An 18,484-nucleotide genomic window follows, 5' to 3' on the forward strand; every position below is an offset into this window, starting at 1 on the left:
CAAGCTTCATACATTACTAAACGTGGCAGAAAAGATTTCTAGGGTCAAATGATAGCAGGCATCAGCCACGGCACTACCCCAAGAGTACGACATTATTGCTCTCGGCTGAATCTGGTATACGATGACAGACTGGGAAGGTGTTCACAATGATGCATGTATTCCGCACTAGCAGCAAACTCATCCACAAATTTCATGTGGAAATGTGAAATGTGATCGCGAGCGAATTGAAAATTATTTTTGTACGTTTCAGGCAAGGGACTGCTGCTGCAGTGAAAAAACAAAAAACAAAACAAAACAAAACAAACCCCACCCCAAAAAAACCCCAAACAAACAAAACATGAGTCATGTAAACAATGGGGAAGCAATTTGCCTTAGCAAAATCAAATGCCATGTTACATGAATGTTATGTTGTGTAGTTATTTCTCTTTTTTCCCCTTAATCTGTCTCCTTTTTTTGTCGTTGCTTACAACAGCGAATCAATTAGCTAATGAACTGCGTGTTCACTCATCCCATACACACATAATCAATCAAATCATTCAGTATTCATGATATCAGAATCTGTATTATATAAATTCATCGACCATGTATTTTATTAAGAGTAGGCCTATGAAAAGCAAGCAGCTCTATTCATAATGCTACTCTGCACGCTAATACTACAACTGCTGCTACTCACTTTTAATACCACTAAATACTACTACAGAAATAAACACATAAATTAATCAACTTTAAATGACAAGTTATGACGTCACCACAGCTCACATTCGTCCTGAAGTCTTTTCTGTTTTGAGCTAAGGGTCTGGATAGCACACAGCTCTTGAGATACCACAGTGGGAGTTGTTTTGTGGGTGCATTCCCCGTGCGGCTTACCTCGCAAACACATTGCCGCTGCCCCCTGGGAAGGTGTATGGATGCTGTTTTCGGAAGACATGCCCCACCCGGCTGCAGGGGATGATCTCGAGGCTGCCCCCGCACTGCCACACTCGGAAAGAAATTTCTGGGGGGAGACAAATACATTGAATGAGTGAACGAATAGTGACAATGATGATAATGATGATTCAGATGGTTCAGATGTTGCTGATGACAGTAAATGCTTCTGATAAAAATAAATACTATCATCAACATCATCCTCTTGACAATATTAATAATACACATCGCATTTGAAGAGAGGACTTATAGGTTAGACGTCTTCATTTGCTGAGCATGGTAGACGGTCTGGAAAAGATAATTATTGACTTAATAAGGCAAAAAGAGAGAGAGAGAGAGAGAAAGAAAATAGTCATCTCGTTAAGTTATATTAGCTGTATCAGAAAGTTGGCAGATCCATAGCTCACTCTGGCATGCATATTTGAGATGGAAGGAATGCAATTGTTTTAAATTATGAAGGCACGCTCATTATGATGATTGGGAGCCAAACAAGTTTGATGCATTTTTGTATTATGTTGTTCTTGTCATTTTTTCCATCAGGGCGGTATGTACAAATTGGTATCGCACTGTTTACACCATGGAGCTAACACTTCTGGTCTACACCGGAGGTGTTATTGTCTACAAACATCCTGTCAACAACTGGACTGCTACATCTGCAGTCTGTATAGAAGGTTAATTCTTATATCATTAAAGTGTGAGGTAAGTCATAAAAAAAAACCAATAATATGGATGGATTTTTGCATCCTGATAGATGGCTTTGTGTGTGTGTCAGTGTCTACACACAGAAATCAATCGTGTCGTGAAAATTGATTTTTGAAAACCATAAACTTTGGGGGGTGTGTGTGAAGAAGCCTGATAAAGACTGGAAAAAAAAAGTTCACTGCCAAGAGAGTCATAACCCTTTCCTCCATCCTCTTGATGGCGTTGCATATCACTGAAACATCCTCCACCTTCTCCTCCTTCTCCCCTCCTTGTTGCACTCCCTTTAAAAGACAAGTTCACCTTTATAGACACGTGGATTGAGTGAATGCAGCAACTTTAATAGAACACATCAGCAAGAGTTTGAGGAAAATCAGATAATCCGTTTAAAAGTTATGAATTTTTGAAGTTTCTGCATGGTCACTGCTGGATGAGAAGACTACTACAGCTTGTAATGTCACATGAGTACAAAGATATGAAGGAAATATAAGGACAATTCAAGATATTTTCACTTTTCTCGCGTAATAAAAGAACACTTGACTTCCCTCTTTCAGAAGGCAAGGGAAATGATATTACCCTTAACATACGTCAATGACGAGTCGAGGAAATGTGCACTTTTTTTCAAAAAGTAAAATTTTGTGAAATTCTCTTAATATTTTCCTTATATCGTTGTACGCATGTGACATCATACACTCAAGTAGTCTTCTCCTTCAGCAGTGACTGTGCAGATACTTAAAAAATTCATAACTTCTGAACGGATCGTCCGACTTTCCCCAAACTTTCACTGATGTGTTCCAATAACATTGCTGCATTCACTCAATCCACATGTATATGAAGGTGGACTTGTCCTTTTAACTTCAGCCAGTCTTTCCCTTCCAACCCCTACCCCTTCCTACCCTTACCCCTTGTGGCTGAGATTGACAGAGAAGGGAGAAAGAAAGATTGAGAAAGAAATTTAGACCCTTTTCACACGGGTCGAGAAATATTAATTGTCATGCTCTATTACAATTAGGATTATCTTCTGTATACACAACCAAGGAAGGCTTCACGGATTCTGTGGATTTGAATTTCAGAGCAAGGAGAGGAGGTGTGGCTTCTTTCTGAGTTCCCGTCAATCATTCTTCAGAGCAGTAAGGAGTGCAGTTTTTCTGTGGGAGTGGTTGAAAGGTCACCGTAAGCCCCAGCCCCCCTGAAACATGATTTGACGGTAAATATATTTCATTATGTAATTCTGGAGAAGCAGTATTGGAAAAAATTTCATAAAGCTGTTCATAAATTTATGAACGACTTACAAACAACTCGTGATCGGTTGTGATGTGCTATACTTATCAGAATTTCAATAATTCAGCACAAGAACTGATCACCGGTCGTTCGTAAGTCGTTCATAACTTTACGAGCAGCTTTATGAAACACCCACCCCCCCCCCCGACCATCATTTGAATTATGTGATTTGAATTACGATTCAAATCACCCTCCCCAATTCCAGTTTTCCATACACATGGCCAAAATGCATCATTTGAATCATCATCCTCGTGATGCATCGTTAGAATCGCAACTGAAATTACGCCCTTTCAATACGTGTGAACACAGCCGCGGAGAAAAAAGGGTGGGGGAAGAGGGGGAGAGAAAGTAGCAGATTGCCATGGGGTTTTTAAGCAGGATGCACTCAAGGCAACAGCCTTAAAGGCTAATAATTCACTGGCTGTGAGTGGACAGGGCCCGAGTTGTCACAGGTGAACGACACACACACACACACACACTCAATATCATTTGCAGCAATATGGCACATTTCCAGGGCTGTCTTGTTCCGGAAGGTTGGCTGCTTGAATCGGGGCGTCTAATTGTGTAATTAACTTTCAATTACAATAGGATCTGAAACAAGCCAAGCCTAAGATTGCATGGGAGGAACACCGGAATATCATTAAGAAAGATTTCCTGCTTGCCAATATTTTTTTTCTTTGATTTCATTTCCATAAATTCAATGAATATCTTTAACATCTTGACAAAAGGGAAACGCAAAGCTGAGATAGCTCTAGATATGGTGTTCAAAAATGAATTATTCTCAGTGGATTAAGAGGAGCAGTCCAGACAATTTTCATAATTTCACATTATGTAGTAAATAAATTAAAAACTGTATCAATTTGTGGAATTTATTGTGGTCCATGAGCAGAGAAACCAATACCCAAGCAAGAAAAAAAGAAACACACACACACACACACACACACACACACACACACACACAAAACAACACAACATTGAACAAGGATAATGACAAAGGAGATTCACAAATTTCAGAAATGTAGCTATGTCATTCCATTACAACACATTCACATGTGTAAAATCTATGCATGCTTTCATTTTTTGTTTCTGCTTTCTTGAGTCCCCAATCACGCATTCCTGTGGTGAAGCTGCCGTGTCATCATCCTGGTTCATTGGGATTTGCTATGAATTTTGAAAACATTCTTATTCCTCATCCCAATCACTACAAATTCTAAAACTCCATACTCAGTATAACCAATTTATAGTTGCTCGATTGTAAAAGTCTTAAAATCATCCGGAGGTCGACTTTAAGTTGGTACTGAAACACAGCTTGAGCTCTCACACTAGTCTCGCTTCATCGAAGTTTGACGCTTCTGTACGAATTGAATTCTGTTACGTTCAGCATGATCACTAGTGATGGAAGATACATCTAGGGTATCATACATTAAGCGAGTGGAAGTCATCCAAGAGGTGCTGTACTATCATGATACAGTACATTCCTCAATAGCACCTATACTCTGCAAGATCGCATGAATCCAAACGGTCCACGGAAAAACCCCTTGGTGCAGTTCCGGTGCAATATTGGGAGATGATAAGACCAAGAAGGTATTGTGATACCTCCTTGATAGGCACTCACACTTTCCACGCTCTCACTGCTGGCTGACCTTTTTCGCCATTTCGCAGGCAGGCTTTGCGCTGCTTCATAAAATCTTAATTCTCTCCTCTTCGAGTCTATCCTAGGAAGAGTCCCGGCTGCTTAACTCTCAAGGTGACAAAAAACATCCACTCAAATTCGCTTCATGGAAGTTTCATTCGCTCCCCCTCGAGCCCCGTATGAAGGTATACCAAGGTAGTCCTACATACTGAAGGTGAGAATTTGCTAATTAATTCAACACTCTTTGAACTCTCATTGTACTTTTACATGCATGCTTCAATGAATCTACCTGTACACGAAACCTTACCGTCCTTTTGCATCTGTGTTCTCTGTCAACACGACAGCACCAGGGTAGCTTTGAAATGCAATATGGGTACCATCTTTTCTGCAATTGTTTTTATACTTTTTTTAAAATGATAATGCAATAAATTCATAATAGATTGATTCATGTGACAAAGAAGTACTAAATGAGCCAATCATGCCCACAGTGACTCTCCTGGGTGGCATCTGTATGTACCCGCATTTGAGGGAATGTACTACTATGCACATGCGATTTATTATGCAAAAACAATTCTTTTTTTTTTTTAACTGCATTCAAAGCTCTCATAATATTTGCAAGATGAGACATTGATATGCAAAGATTCTTGATCAGACCTTAATACACAACACTGCTTCAAGGTTGGTTTCGATACGATTAAAGCCCAAATACCTTGATGACATACAATTTATTAAAAAAAAAAACCCACGCACACACAAAAAGATTAATCATCATATTGCTTTGTCTCATACATGTACACGTACATGTATGTCCTTGTCAGCAATTCTTTGCTGTCCATATTAAATCTATGTGAAAGTTTACATAACTTTGGCTCTTGTTTTGCTAGTTCAGACAATGTTCCCAATAATAACAACAACAATAAAAATTTTGATAATGATATTGATAATAACACTAATAATAACAATAATGATGATAATAATGATAATAATAATAATAATAATAATAATAATAACAATAATCATCATCATCATCATCATAATAATCATAATAATCATAATCATAATCACAATCATAATCATAATCATAATCATAATCAGAATCAGAATCAGAATCAGAATCAGAATCATAATCATAATCATAATCATAATCACAATAACCTGAATGACCTGATTTAAAGTATCTTTCCTGCAACTGAAGTTCCTTTTCCAAAGCCCAGAATGGGCTTAAATATTGATATAATACCATAGAGGAATTATGGGGTCCATGGCTTGTATGGCAGTGGGATGGTAAAGGCCCTTGTGAGGAGCTGTGTAAAACCATAAAAAAGAAATGTAAGAGGCTTAGTGTTTCAAGTGAAGGGATACAGATTCATACACAATGCAACTATTTTTTGGTAATATGTGAGTAAGTTTGGTCTGCCATTGGGCAGTCATCATGGTATTTTATTTCTTTTAATGCATGTCTATATTTGGAATGAAAGCAGATAACTTCTTTAGAACAGATCTGGCACCGCATAGCATAAGAGTGTGCCACATGACACGACGTACAACTGTACTTGTTCAGCATGAATCTCCACTTTAGGGAAATGTATTCAGTGTATCTTTGACACATACTAACTTTACACAGGCACAGTTTATATCAGCCACAAGGAAAGAGTCAGAGAAGATGAGGGGGAGGGGAGGGATCCTTGCTTCTGCATGTGCAGGTAAACCATGCTTCTTGACCTTATCAAGGCACCAAGTTCCAAGTCATTTCTGTGAGGGCACGAGTGGATCACAATCATCAGGCTTCGGTCTGGCTTGTTGTGTCTCTCGATCAGCTACCAGCTCATTCCCCACGAAGTTCCGTAAAAAATAAATTCTGTTATATATTTAGAACTTTGAATCACCGACCGGGAGAAGACGTGACCTCATTACGAGCCGAGGGTGCACAGTGTATGTGACTCCCACAGACCAGCCATGAATCATCTCCATCTAAAATTCCCCCCTACCCCCCTCTAAATACCTCAGCAAGAATACAAACACGATGAAGCAGACCCAACAATGGCTTGGTAAGCTTCCTGTTGATAACTTTCTATCAGTGCTTCACGGGTGCAGGCTGAACACTGCTCCCTTCTCAACTGCTGCATTCACACACGCAGGTATAATTGGTTTTCACATCATGATGCGAAAATCGTTTTTATTTGTCACCATTCACGCACGGCACAGAAACTTGCACTGCTGCACTTTTCATATATCTCTGGACGGCGCATGCCTCAACAATGACCTGAACGTGACCCAGAGCACCCGGAGTGTGCGGACCTTAAGCAGCAAGTTATATTATCATTATGGTCCTGCACTGGCATTTTTATGGCGAGAGTTTACAAAAAAAGAAAAAATAAGCTGCACCGATTTTCGTATCGAGGTGGTATCAAGAGAGTTAACAATTTTGTGTGTGTGTGTGTGTGTGTGTGTGTGTGTGTGTGTGTGTGTATGTGTGTCCAATACTATCCATACTCCAAGCATAAGGTCCCCGTTCCACTATCACGATTTGGACCCCGATCTGTCCCGATCTAGCAGATCGGGAGAGAGCGGCAAAAGCATACGGGGATCGGAAACATCGTAGCAGCAGCGTGTGGAGGTCGGGGTTGGAGCGGGCATTTTTTCAGATCGGGAAGAAATTTTGAACCGGTTCAAAATTTCTTCCCGATCTCCCCGATCAAAATTGACATATTTTTAATCGTACGGCAAGCGGGGAGAGCGTAGTGACAGCGTAAATGCAGCGGGGAGAGCGTAGTGACGGCGTAAACGCAGCGGGATGAGCGTAACAAGGTCTTTCTGAGCGTAGTAACATCGGCACAAGAACGGGAAGTAATTTTAGCTGTAATTTTCTAAGAAGAAGAAGAGATGAAGAAAAAGAAGAGAAGAAAGCAGCGAAGCAGCTACCAAAAAGGCGAAGAAAGAGAGACTGCACGTGATACCTAAAGAGGAGGAAGAGGATATAGCAGAATTTTGAAGAATATGAAATCATCTACAACTGGATGAAGACGGACTACAAAAGCAAGGACGTCAAGAAAAAGCCTTGGAAAAATCAGCACGTCTTTGTTCATACAATGCATTGCTGCAAAAGAACCGTGAGTTGAGGAGCCTCTTCAAGGTCCACAGTATATTTCTTCGGTTCTGCATGCTAATAAGTTGACTGACTGCAGACCGACAGTCAAAACGGGGTACATCGGGGCACATCGGGCACTTTTCAGCTCTCTGAACGGGGTAACAGCGTGATAAGATCGTATAGATCGTTCAGAGCGTAGATACAGCGTGCATCGATCGGATAACATCGGCAACATTGCACTGACAGCGTAGCTACATCGTTCTAAAGCGTACCGGCAGCGGCAGAGATCATAATGTCTCATTCCCGATCATCGTAGTAAGAGCGTAGCAAGCACTTGGTAGTCATAACTGCAGCGTACTTAGAGCGTTCTAACATCGTGCTGTGTCCAGATCGGCTCAGGTTTTACCCGATCCTTCCCCACCTGAGAAAATTGTCAAATCGTAGCGAGAACGGCATAGTGGAAAAGGGGCTTAAGAATTAAGGGTTTTCACATCATGTTCATTTTCAAAAACTATTGATTTCAAGTGTGTGTGAATGGGACAGTACCATTTCTACCAATAAACAGAAAACCAAGTAATAAATTTGAACACTTTACAAACAGGAGAAATGGATCAAACACAATGTATGCTCATGACATTCATTGTAATTTACACTATTTACAAACAAGATGTCTTGTCAAACAAAGTTCAAATAACTGGAGATTTTTATTCCTTTAACTTAAGGCAGGTCTTTTCAAACTACACAAATACTGTGCGAGCTGAAATTTTCACGGTGGTTTTATTTTCGCGAATTTCGCGAATTGCCTTTGAACCGCGAAAATAACATGCGAAATATAACAACGCGCGAATAAGTAAGTTCAATTAGACCCTCGCAACCGCGAAATTAACAACACACGAAAATGTCCTCCAAGTAGCAATTCGCGAAAATATCTGTACGCGAAAATTTCAGCTCGTACAGTAAGTACAATGAAAGCTACTATACATCTTCAGTAGAGAAACTGCATGTAGCTTGAGCACATTGTAGTTGTACCCATGTACAACCGCTATACACTGTAACTGTGGGCTTCTTGGAAGTGTGAAAATGGCTGTCAAGGGAACTTCAAGTTGATGGTTTACTTTAGGTAAATAGGTTTAAGTACTTTGACTAACTCACCAACACATAATGTTTGTACATACAGTATACATTGTATGTGGATAAATCTACATATATATGTACATACATATATATATATATATATATGTGTGTGTATGTGTGTGTATATATATATAACAAATCATTATTTTTGTTGCTTGGAATATACAGAATGTTCTAACCGCAGGATTTGGAATGCTATTTCAGCGAGGTTGTTCCTGCCATATCGTCCCTCGATAGCACTTCAACCTGTTCTCATGAATCACCCTGTTATGTTGCCTCCCACGCCAGCCATCGTCTATATAAAGTCTTGTGCATTAATGCCCTTCTCCCCCAGACAGGTAAAATGCTAATGACATCACACCCATTTCCAAGGTACAAAGTAGTTGCAAAACGTTGTTCTGTGCATGAGACCTTGGTCACTTAGAAGTGACATAAGTGTTTAAATGGCATCTTTGCACTTTGTGCTCAAAAAGTGTCCAAAAAATAGATATGGAGGAAATTCATACAGTCTTTAAAAATGAGGCCTCACACTATACACCAGAGAGGGAGCAAGGAGCTGAAGGTAAAAGGAAAATAAGAAAGACTGAAGAGGAAGGAAAGGGAGGAGAAGGAAATGGAAACAAAGAAAAAAAATGGATGACAAAGAAAAATATGGAAAAGAAGAAATAGATGAAGAAAAAGGATGAAAAGAAGAAGTTAAAAGAGGGAGAAGACTGTATGAGAAGCAAAATGAGGAACAAGCAGAAAAAAGTAAAGGAATAAAAGGAATATGAAGGAGAAGGAAATATAAAAGGAAGAAAAAGAAAAGAAAAAGGAGGATCATGTAGAAACAGAAGAGAGAAGAAGGAAAAGAAAAAGAAGAAGAGACAGAAGAAGAGCACGATGAAGGAGGAGAAAGCCCTTGATGTGCCTAAAATCCTCACCATCTATGTTCTGGTCCCGTTTATCGCGTCATCTCATGCGTCGCCCCATAATCAGTGGGCAAATCTGCCCATAAACATGCATTTCCAGGCACTTTGCGGGCAGTTTGCATCCATGCATTGGATCGATGCCATTTGCTTGAGAGCTTTCTCCTGATGTGCCCCCGCCGCCGCATCCAATCTTTAACAGCACGCTAACGGGACAGCCCCTGAGAGCTGGCAAGCGCAAATTGCGCCATTCCCCTTGCATATATATCCAGTGATTCTGTAAAGTAGAAAATGTCATCCCTCTTAGCTTTCCAAGTTCTCCCTCCATTATGATACTCGGGCATACCCGCCTTCAAGACACCGCAAACCGCCCAATCTAAACTAGGGGATTTGATTTACCCCCCTCCCCTACCCCCTCCCCACCCCCCATTCCGCCGTCATTCTCAAAACCGAGTGAAGAGACGGCGAATGACAAGATCCTTGAATGAGGTCTTGGTCATGCAGACAGCATGCCTACATCAAGGACATAATCAGTTTATGCTCCACTGTACACAGAGTACAAATCAGGACATTGCCCCCTGAGGAAACCTTCGTTCAATCTGACTTAGGCCAAGTAAAAAAAGAAACCAGTTTCTCGTCCTCGCGCGCATCGATTTTGGCCGCCGCATCGATTTTTTTACTATTTACTATTTTCAAAATGGCGCTGAAAATACCAAGAAATTCATAGTTCTCGTCCCAGCCCGCTCCCCGCCCGCATCGATTTTCAGTTGCCGCATCGACTTTTTTGATATTTACTATTTTTTCGGCCGCCGAAAAAAAGAAATCGACAATTCACCTACCAATCGTGATGTCTTTATTTCTAATTACGCCTTGCATCCTCTACTTAGCTGTAGTACAGCTGTATAGCTTCTGTAGTGCGTATGTAATAACGCATGCATTTCACACTGCGAGCTCGGCAAGAAGGAATGACCCACAAAGCAGTTGAACTGTAGTTGGATGGGCGGGCCTGGGGTGTGAGCGCACTCGGTACGTCGTGATGTAGACTGGACGTTGCATGAGCACCTTTTGTACATTTTTCTCGTGCTGTTGCTGCCCGCTTCATGTGCTGCTAGATTGATTGCGCAATGTAACCACAAACCCCGTTATAACGAGGTCCGTGGGACCGGCGATATTACCTCGTTATAACCGGTATACCTCGTTATAACCATACTCATCAAAAACATAGAAAAACATAAGCATGACGTCATATACCCATCATGAAACTTAAACATATCCTTTGCGTTGTTATAACAAAATTATTGAGCGTTATTATTGAGAGAATAAAGGGAAATTATTTGTGAATTAGACGAAGAAATAGAGGCTGAAATGATAAGTTAATTCTTTATTGTAATTCTTGTTTGTTAAGCTTTTTCTAAACACCAGCGCAAATGTGGGGGCAAATATATAGAGTAACATACAGGCCTTGTTTACCGTAACTTGCTAGGTATTTTTACGCTGTTGGTGCCCAGTGGGAATGCGATTATTAGAATCATTTCGGCTGTAATCTTGTACACTTGTATGATCGTTGCGCCCAAATGGATTAAAAATGCGTTCTTTATTTTCTTCCGAAAATCTCTTCGCGTTTTGTACGACCGTTCTTGAAAATAATATTATGTGACAGGATTGAATGTGGGAGGTTGTCATCCTGTTTACGCAAATCTGTACTAGATCTATTCAAACTAATAAATGCGTTTGTTTCATTTTCTGATTTAGGTTAACATGCGTCATTCAACTTTTTTTTTACGCTACTGTCACCTGGCGAGATCGCGATGATTTCAGAGTAACATACGTGCGTTGTTTACCGCTAACTTGCGAGGTATTTTACGCTCGGTTGGTGCCCAGCGGGAATTCGATAATTTCATGAATCATTTGGCTGTAATTTTATACAATGTATGATCGTTGCGCTCGAAGGGATTAAAAATGCGTTCTTTATTTTCTTTCGAAAATCTCTTCGCGTTTTGTACATCCGTTCTTGAACTGTTGAATGCGTTTGTTTCTATTTCCGAGCATCGATTAAGTAGGTTAACATGCGTTATTCAACAATTTTTATGCTACTGTCACCCGGCGAGATCGCGATGATTTCATTAATTATTTCGGCTTTAATCATACACACTCATATTTAAATTATCATTCGTTAAATGATAATGAACAAATCCAGATCTATTCAAACTAATACATGCGTTTGTTTCTTTTTCCGAGCACCGCCAGGTAGGTTAATATGCGTTATTCAACTATTTTTACTCTACTGTCACCCGGCAGGATCGCGATGATTTCACTAATTATTTCTGCTTTGATCATACACACTTCATATTTAAATTATCATTTGTTAAATGATAATGAACAAATCCATATCTATTCAAACTAATAAATGCGTTTGCTTCTTTTTCTGAACACCGATTGAGTATAGGTTGACATGCGTTACTCAACTATTTTAACGCTATACTGTCAGCCGGCGGGATCGGGGCGATGATTTTATTATTTCGGCTTTAATCATCCAAACTCATATTTGCTCAAAACCAGCGAAAGAACTTGAAGTCGGAACTAAAATTGGAAAGGATATAATGATGAGTTGCACACGCATTCCAATTGTCCATTTTTGGTCACAATTTTATTGTCGCTACATGAAAAGTTTTTGAATGCGTTATCTATTTTTTTTTTCTCGTTGCGCTGTGGTGTGACCTAATATCACGCACGCGTTTCTCGCGAAAAAGAAAATGGAATGATTATGTTTAATAATTTAGTAGGAACATCGGAAGGTGTTCCTGTGTCTTATCGCGTGATTAAGAAGAAAACATGGAAGGAACGGTTCTCTGCAAAACGGGAAAAGACGTGGATAGCGAGATTTCGGTTTCCAATGTTTCATTTGTCGCGTGTTTGAAAGCGGCAATTTGGTCAAGAAATGGAACCTCGTTATATCCGATCAAATTGCTTATGTTTTTCTTTATCATGATTTACCGAAATTGTCCTCGTTATAACCGGAATCTCGTTATAACCGAACACGTTATAACCGATTCGTTCTGCCATTACACGCAAAGGAAAACGGGACCGACGCGATCACCTCGTTATAAGCGGTTCCTCGTTATAACCGAACTCGTTATAACGGGGTTTCACTGTAGTAGAGGAGACCAGCCAGCCAGCATAGCATGCGTTCTGGAGCTGGAAAAAAAAAACAATCGTGGAGTGATGGAGAGAATCGATCTCAAGCGCACGTGTGCACAGCGAACGGCTTTAAATAGTGAATATACACTGTAGTATTCAACTGGTTTGTATTCTGTCTTTCAGTAAAAAGGAAATCAGGTGGTTGTTTCACAGGGTTGACAATTGGCAGTACTGTCTGCGGCATTTTAAATCCTTGAGCGAATAAGTTTTCATATGAGAAAAGATCTAACTCAGAAAGTTTGTGTTGTGTTGAAAGGCAAAAATAATGCTGTGCATTTCCAGAGATAATGGTTGGATTCATAGGTTCAACAAGTGATGCATAAATGTGTATATTTTATGTTAAAAAAACATGTTTTTTTTCCATACCCTTGATATGACTGAATGAATACAGTCACAGTGTAGTTAAATTGGTATACTTGTCATGCATAAACAGCAATATATGCAGATTTGGTATTAAATTGTGCATCACTCAAATGATAAGTGGTTTATATCACTGCTGCTTCTTGGTAGCACTGTAATGAAGGCCATGGAAGAAATGAAGGGAGAATGTGACTTTATACCTTCACAGGTACATGTTATACAACATATGTAGTTTTGGTATACAATCATTCATCATCCAAATAATGAGTGATTATCAAATGTCTTTTTAGAACATGAAGAAACATCTTTAAATGTTTAATGCTATAATGCCATATCAGTATCATTTTGACATCCATCTGCAATTATTGTACAAGCCAATTTCCAGTTGAATGTGCTACAATTGTACTGTGAAGAAATGCAGATATATACCAGCTGTGTGGACACAAAAAGTCACAAACACAAATGATAAATAAAGCAGTGTTTTGAATATCATGGAATTTATTTCAGTTGTACATTTGTTGAAAGACATGTTTTATACCTGTTTCAATTAATAGCACAATACAATCAGAATTGCAAGTACACTGGTATCAGAAATGCCATTACAACACTAAATATCAGTATTAAGATGGCCATTTTCCCTTCGACATCTGTAGAGGAAAGAAAAAGCAAATATATTTCTGCATGCATGAAGTTTCATTTCAAGTATGGTACATATATCTATTTGTTTGAAAATGCACATAGAGTGCAGGCAAGACATACACTTGGGACCTGGTCTCTCATAACACAGCTACCAGAGTGATATTTCATTTCGTAAATTGGATATAGAAAATAGTAAAGCCCTCTCTCGTTACCTTTCTCAGAATTACCGGACGAGAAACACATATTACTTTCATTTTGACAATCCTCGAAAAAATAGTAAGATATCAAATAGTAAGGACCTCCCTCATCGCCTTGCTCAAAAAACCCGGACGAGAAACTACTTTCTTTTTTTACTTGGCCTTAAACCTGCAATTTAAAAGTCTGCATGTAAAAAAAATAGTCTTACCTTGAGAGCTTACTTCTTCCTCTAAGACTTTGTGAAGTTCTTTTTACTTCTTATTGTTTGTTTGTTTTTAGTGTGCAAAAGACATCATCAAACTCTTGTGTAATCTGTTAGAGCTTGACAAGAATCATTTGCAGCAATTTGGTAATCAACCAGCAATAACCAGCAAGAATTTCTCTCCTGCCCCACCCCCCCCCCCCTCCTGGTGCAATCCACTCTTTGTATATCCAATAAAACCAAAATCGATGTTTGTAGTTTTTGTAATGTGCAGGACATCATGTAAATTTTGTCTTCATATTTTCTTATTCCTTCTTGAATATCAGTTTCATTACAAAATAAATGAATTTGAAAACCTAAACATTCATATCAACTGAACATATTTTCTCCTGACAAGATTCAGTTAACCACAACTGAACTGGTACTGGAAAAGTACCATGTAACTATAGCAGTGATGAAGATTTTTTTTTTCTTTCTCCTGACAAATTTTCTCCTGACTAAACTCAGTTTTAAACCACAACTGAACTGGTGTTAGAAAAGTACCATGTAACTATAGCACTGATGAAGATTATCTTTACAGGAATTTAAACAATGCATGGTGTGAAAGGCCCCTTATTTTCCCCCAGTAACACATGATCCACAAAAGAAGAAAGTTCAACACTATGCACAATATTTTTGAGAAACTAGTTTCACAAAATATGGCAACTCAAGATGCACATTCACGGATTGATTAATTCTTAATTCCCCCCTCCCTGCCCCCTCGGCCATATATGGTTAAAAATATGCCTTCCTGTACAATAATACAGAGTGCATCCTATTTGTGACATACAGTATTAAACCTTTTCTCTATTTCATCTGGCTCTATCACTGCTCTCCAACCTCACTCCCTCACAAAAAAAAGAAAAGGTTAAAAAAAAAGAAAAGACAACAGTGACTCTTAAAAGAAACAGCATGTTTCAATTTGTTGGTGTGGTATTTTGACCCGCAGCTGGTGGAGTTAAAAATATTACTTTCGTGTAAACTCTGTCAACCTAAGATATCGACACTGCAAAACAAGGAGGGAATTTCAGTAGTTGAGGGTGCATGAGCACGGCTAGCTTTGATTCATGTCCAGTTGCCATGACGACGGCACTAACCATGAATGATTGAAATGTGACACTGCGTCCCAGCCATACAAAGACAATTCAACTTTTTCATTTCAGCACATCAGAAAAAAGTCAAAAAGAATTGCTCATTGCAAGGCTCAAATAACAGCAGCCCGCAGTATCAAAATTGCAATTTTGATCATTCGTCTGTAATCGAAACTACTACTGTGTACGCCGAAAATTTGTTGCAGAATTCTTACTTTTGCAAATTTCTCCAGGTGAGACTGATATTTGCAAAACTGTGGAATGAACAACTTGCAAAAATATTGAAACCTGCAACACAAATACGTTGTTCACTGTAACATCCGAGACGGAAAATTGCTAAATTCTTCTCTTGAAGAGGGATCTATTCATTTCTCATCCTATCAAAGCTGTTCTTGCGTATGAATTCAACCACTGACGAAATCATCTTTGAAGTCATAATCCGTGAAATATCATACTCACATAACATTTTCATATGCTGGTCCATTCCAGTGGAATAAACTCCTACAAGACATTTGTAATCTGTCCTCTCTAAGATAGAAACTTTAAAATTTCACTCAAAACCTGGATATTTAGACGAGCATTTTAAATTTGTAAATATTTTCTCCACTCTCTTTCTGTAATATATCTCTCTTCATAGATACATTGTACCTTCTTTCTGCCTTCCTCTGCGCCATAAGTATACTCGTGACGGATACCAGTGCATTACAAGTGTTCATATTCAAAATTAGTACTATTATCATTTAAAGCAAATGCATATCGCTGGTGGGGTGACAAGACCTTGTATCTGCAATTTTGGGGAAAATGACTTTTTTGGATTAATGGTCAAATAATGCATTAAGTGATGTCCTGTCCAAATCCCAACTGTCTTACTCCAAAAATGAAGCCACCACGGCATGTCAAGGGAAAGGCTTTCCCCTTTGCCACAGTGCTTTGGCCGCCATGTTTTTTGGCTCTCCTGAACATTTGACATTTTGTAGATACGAGGTCTTGTCGCCCCAGCGACGATATGGTGTTTGCAGGTATGTTAATAGTCATGATGATGATGAAAGCAACAACCATTCTTCTAAAGTCCACAGGGTATATCATATTCCTAGCAAAGGTCCCCATTGGCATTAAGTGAGAGCACCAAAAAAAAAAAATAATAATAAAGAAAAAAAAGCAGAAAGTACAAGAGGAGAGAGACTCCAGCTTTGGCATTGTGATACTGTAAAGCTAGACATTTTTGTGTACATTTGAATTTTGCAAATATTGCGAAAGCCCAGATTCATGAAATCAAAATGCACGCAAAAGTTCTTGACTACACTATAAGCATTGAATGCCAGTGGCAATTTGTAAAAATGTCATGCCGTGAAAAAGGCAGTCAGCTCCTATTTGTGTAAATTCCATGCCATAAATTTCTTGCTTTACAGTAGTACACATTACACAAACTTTCTTATCGAACAATATATCAACTTTAAACTTCTTAAGGAAACTGCTCATCTATATGTTGCATAGAATACTGCAGCACAATGCTGGGGCTGCATACCCAAATTTCTTACTGTTAATTCACACACAAGGTATCAAAAATTATTGTTCTGTTGAAAAGAAATTCAACATCAATAATCCTCATTTGCAAAATCTATCAAGATTCACAATATGAAATGTTGCGTTCCTTTATCGCTCATGGAAAGTCTTGCTGAGGAAAAGGCAGTTTGAGAGATTGAGTTTCTGCGGATACTGTTGTTTGTGCATGCACAACATATTTACATGTACATCACAGGCTATTTTTCTGGACAAAACAGTTAAGGTTATAAATTGTACTTGTAAAAAGCATTATCAAAAGTAAAAAGAAGATATTTTCCTACGTGCTATCGACTACTGATAGTATTTTTGTACAACTGAGTGAGCCTTGACTTGCTAAGATGCTTTTTATATGCTGATTTGGAGTGTGTGTGTGCGTGTGTGGGAGGGGGAGGGGTTGTGAAAATCTCCCATTGCAATCAGTCTGGGGCCTCAAACATGGAAACATGTGTCAAGTTGTGACTTGACAACATCACCTTTTTCAAATTACAGTCTTCCTGATCGTTTCTTTGTTTACAAACTCTACTTGTTTTACGACAGGGACATTTCAGTTAAAGTTGAGATGCGTGTGTTCCCCTGACCTTCGTTATCCCTCATCGCCCAAGACAGAACGGATCTACCACACTTTGCCTGTTCAAAACCACTTGTTCTCAATAATTCAGCATGATCCCACGACAAACTATAATAATGAGTCATCGGTAGGAGATAGGATGGAGAAACTCCATAAAGGAGGAGCTCGGCTCACTCAGGATGGCTCGTGGACCGTTAATTGGGGTTGGAGCGAATTAACCGGCAATGGGAAGATTGGGGGGGGGGGGGAGGGAAAGAGAAGCCTCTAAGGAAGGTGTTTTATTCATGGCAGCCATAGAGGTTTCATGCACTTTACCAGACTTATTAAAATCTTAACTCGCGCCCGCTCACCGGCAACGAAACCTTGACGTTTCCTTGTCAAACAGAGAAGGATCAATGCTCCAGAGTCTGATAAATGAATTACAGCCACATAGGGATCTTGCTCATCCATATAGATACTTGGAGGTGTCACACTGTAAAGAATAATATCCACCGCAAGCTATTGCATCTCTATCCTATCCTTCACCCCTTCCCTGTACATTCTCTTTCAGTGAAGTACCATTAAGACAAAAAAAAGGGAAAGATTTGAGTTATTGAATTATGCCTGTGAGGACAATGCACAATTTCCCCTGAAATTAACACAGGAAATAAAGCAAGAACAAAAGAAAACTGTCATCAATAGAAGAAGCTGCAACAGGCACCTTGGCACACCGAGTGATACTGCAAATCTCCACTGAGATTAGAAGGTAAGCTCTATCCCAACTCTTGGTTAACAAAATTAACCCAACAGGGTGATTTCAGAACACCAATCACAAGACTGCTCCATACAATGACAAGCTCATGGCTGGCATCACTTTTCATCACGCTAGCTGCACTTCCACAAACTCTTCTCATTACCAGCTGGCGCTGCACCCAAACTGCTTAGTTTGAAGTAATTTCCCCGCTTTTGTTTCCTCACTG

General features: G+C 39.3%; 1 protein-coding gene across 1 annotated transcript in view; it reads right to left on the bottom strand.

Moving 5' to 3' along the window:
• LOC139717085 (polypeptide N-acetylgalactosaminyltransferase 2-like) overlaps positions 1-18,484 on the bottom strand; it is a 111,867-nt gene that overhangs the window by 14,060 nt on the left and 79,323 nt on the right. Inside the window, exon 9 of the mRNA XM_071628596.1 lies at positions 868-994. Within this exon, the coding sequence (XP_071484697.1) occupies positions 868-994 (127 nt within the window). The remainder of the gene's footprint in view (positions 1-867; positions 995-18,484) is intronic.

This window comes from Diadema antillarum, unplaced genomic scaffold (genome assembly GCF_040938485.1).
Source record: "Diadema antillarum isolate AM-2024a unplaced genomic scaffold, OU_Dant_1.0 scf00000007, whole genome shotgun sequence".
Lineage (NCBI taxonomy): Eukaryota > Metazoa > Echinodermata > Echinoidea > Diadematoida > Diadematidae > Diadema > Diadema antillarum.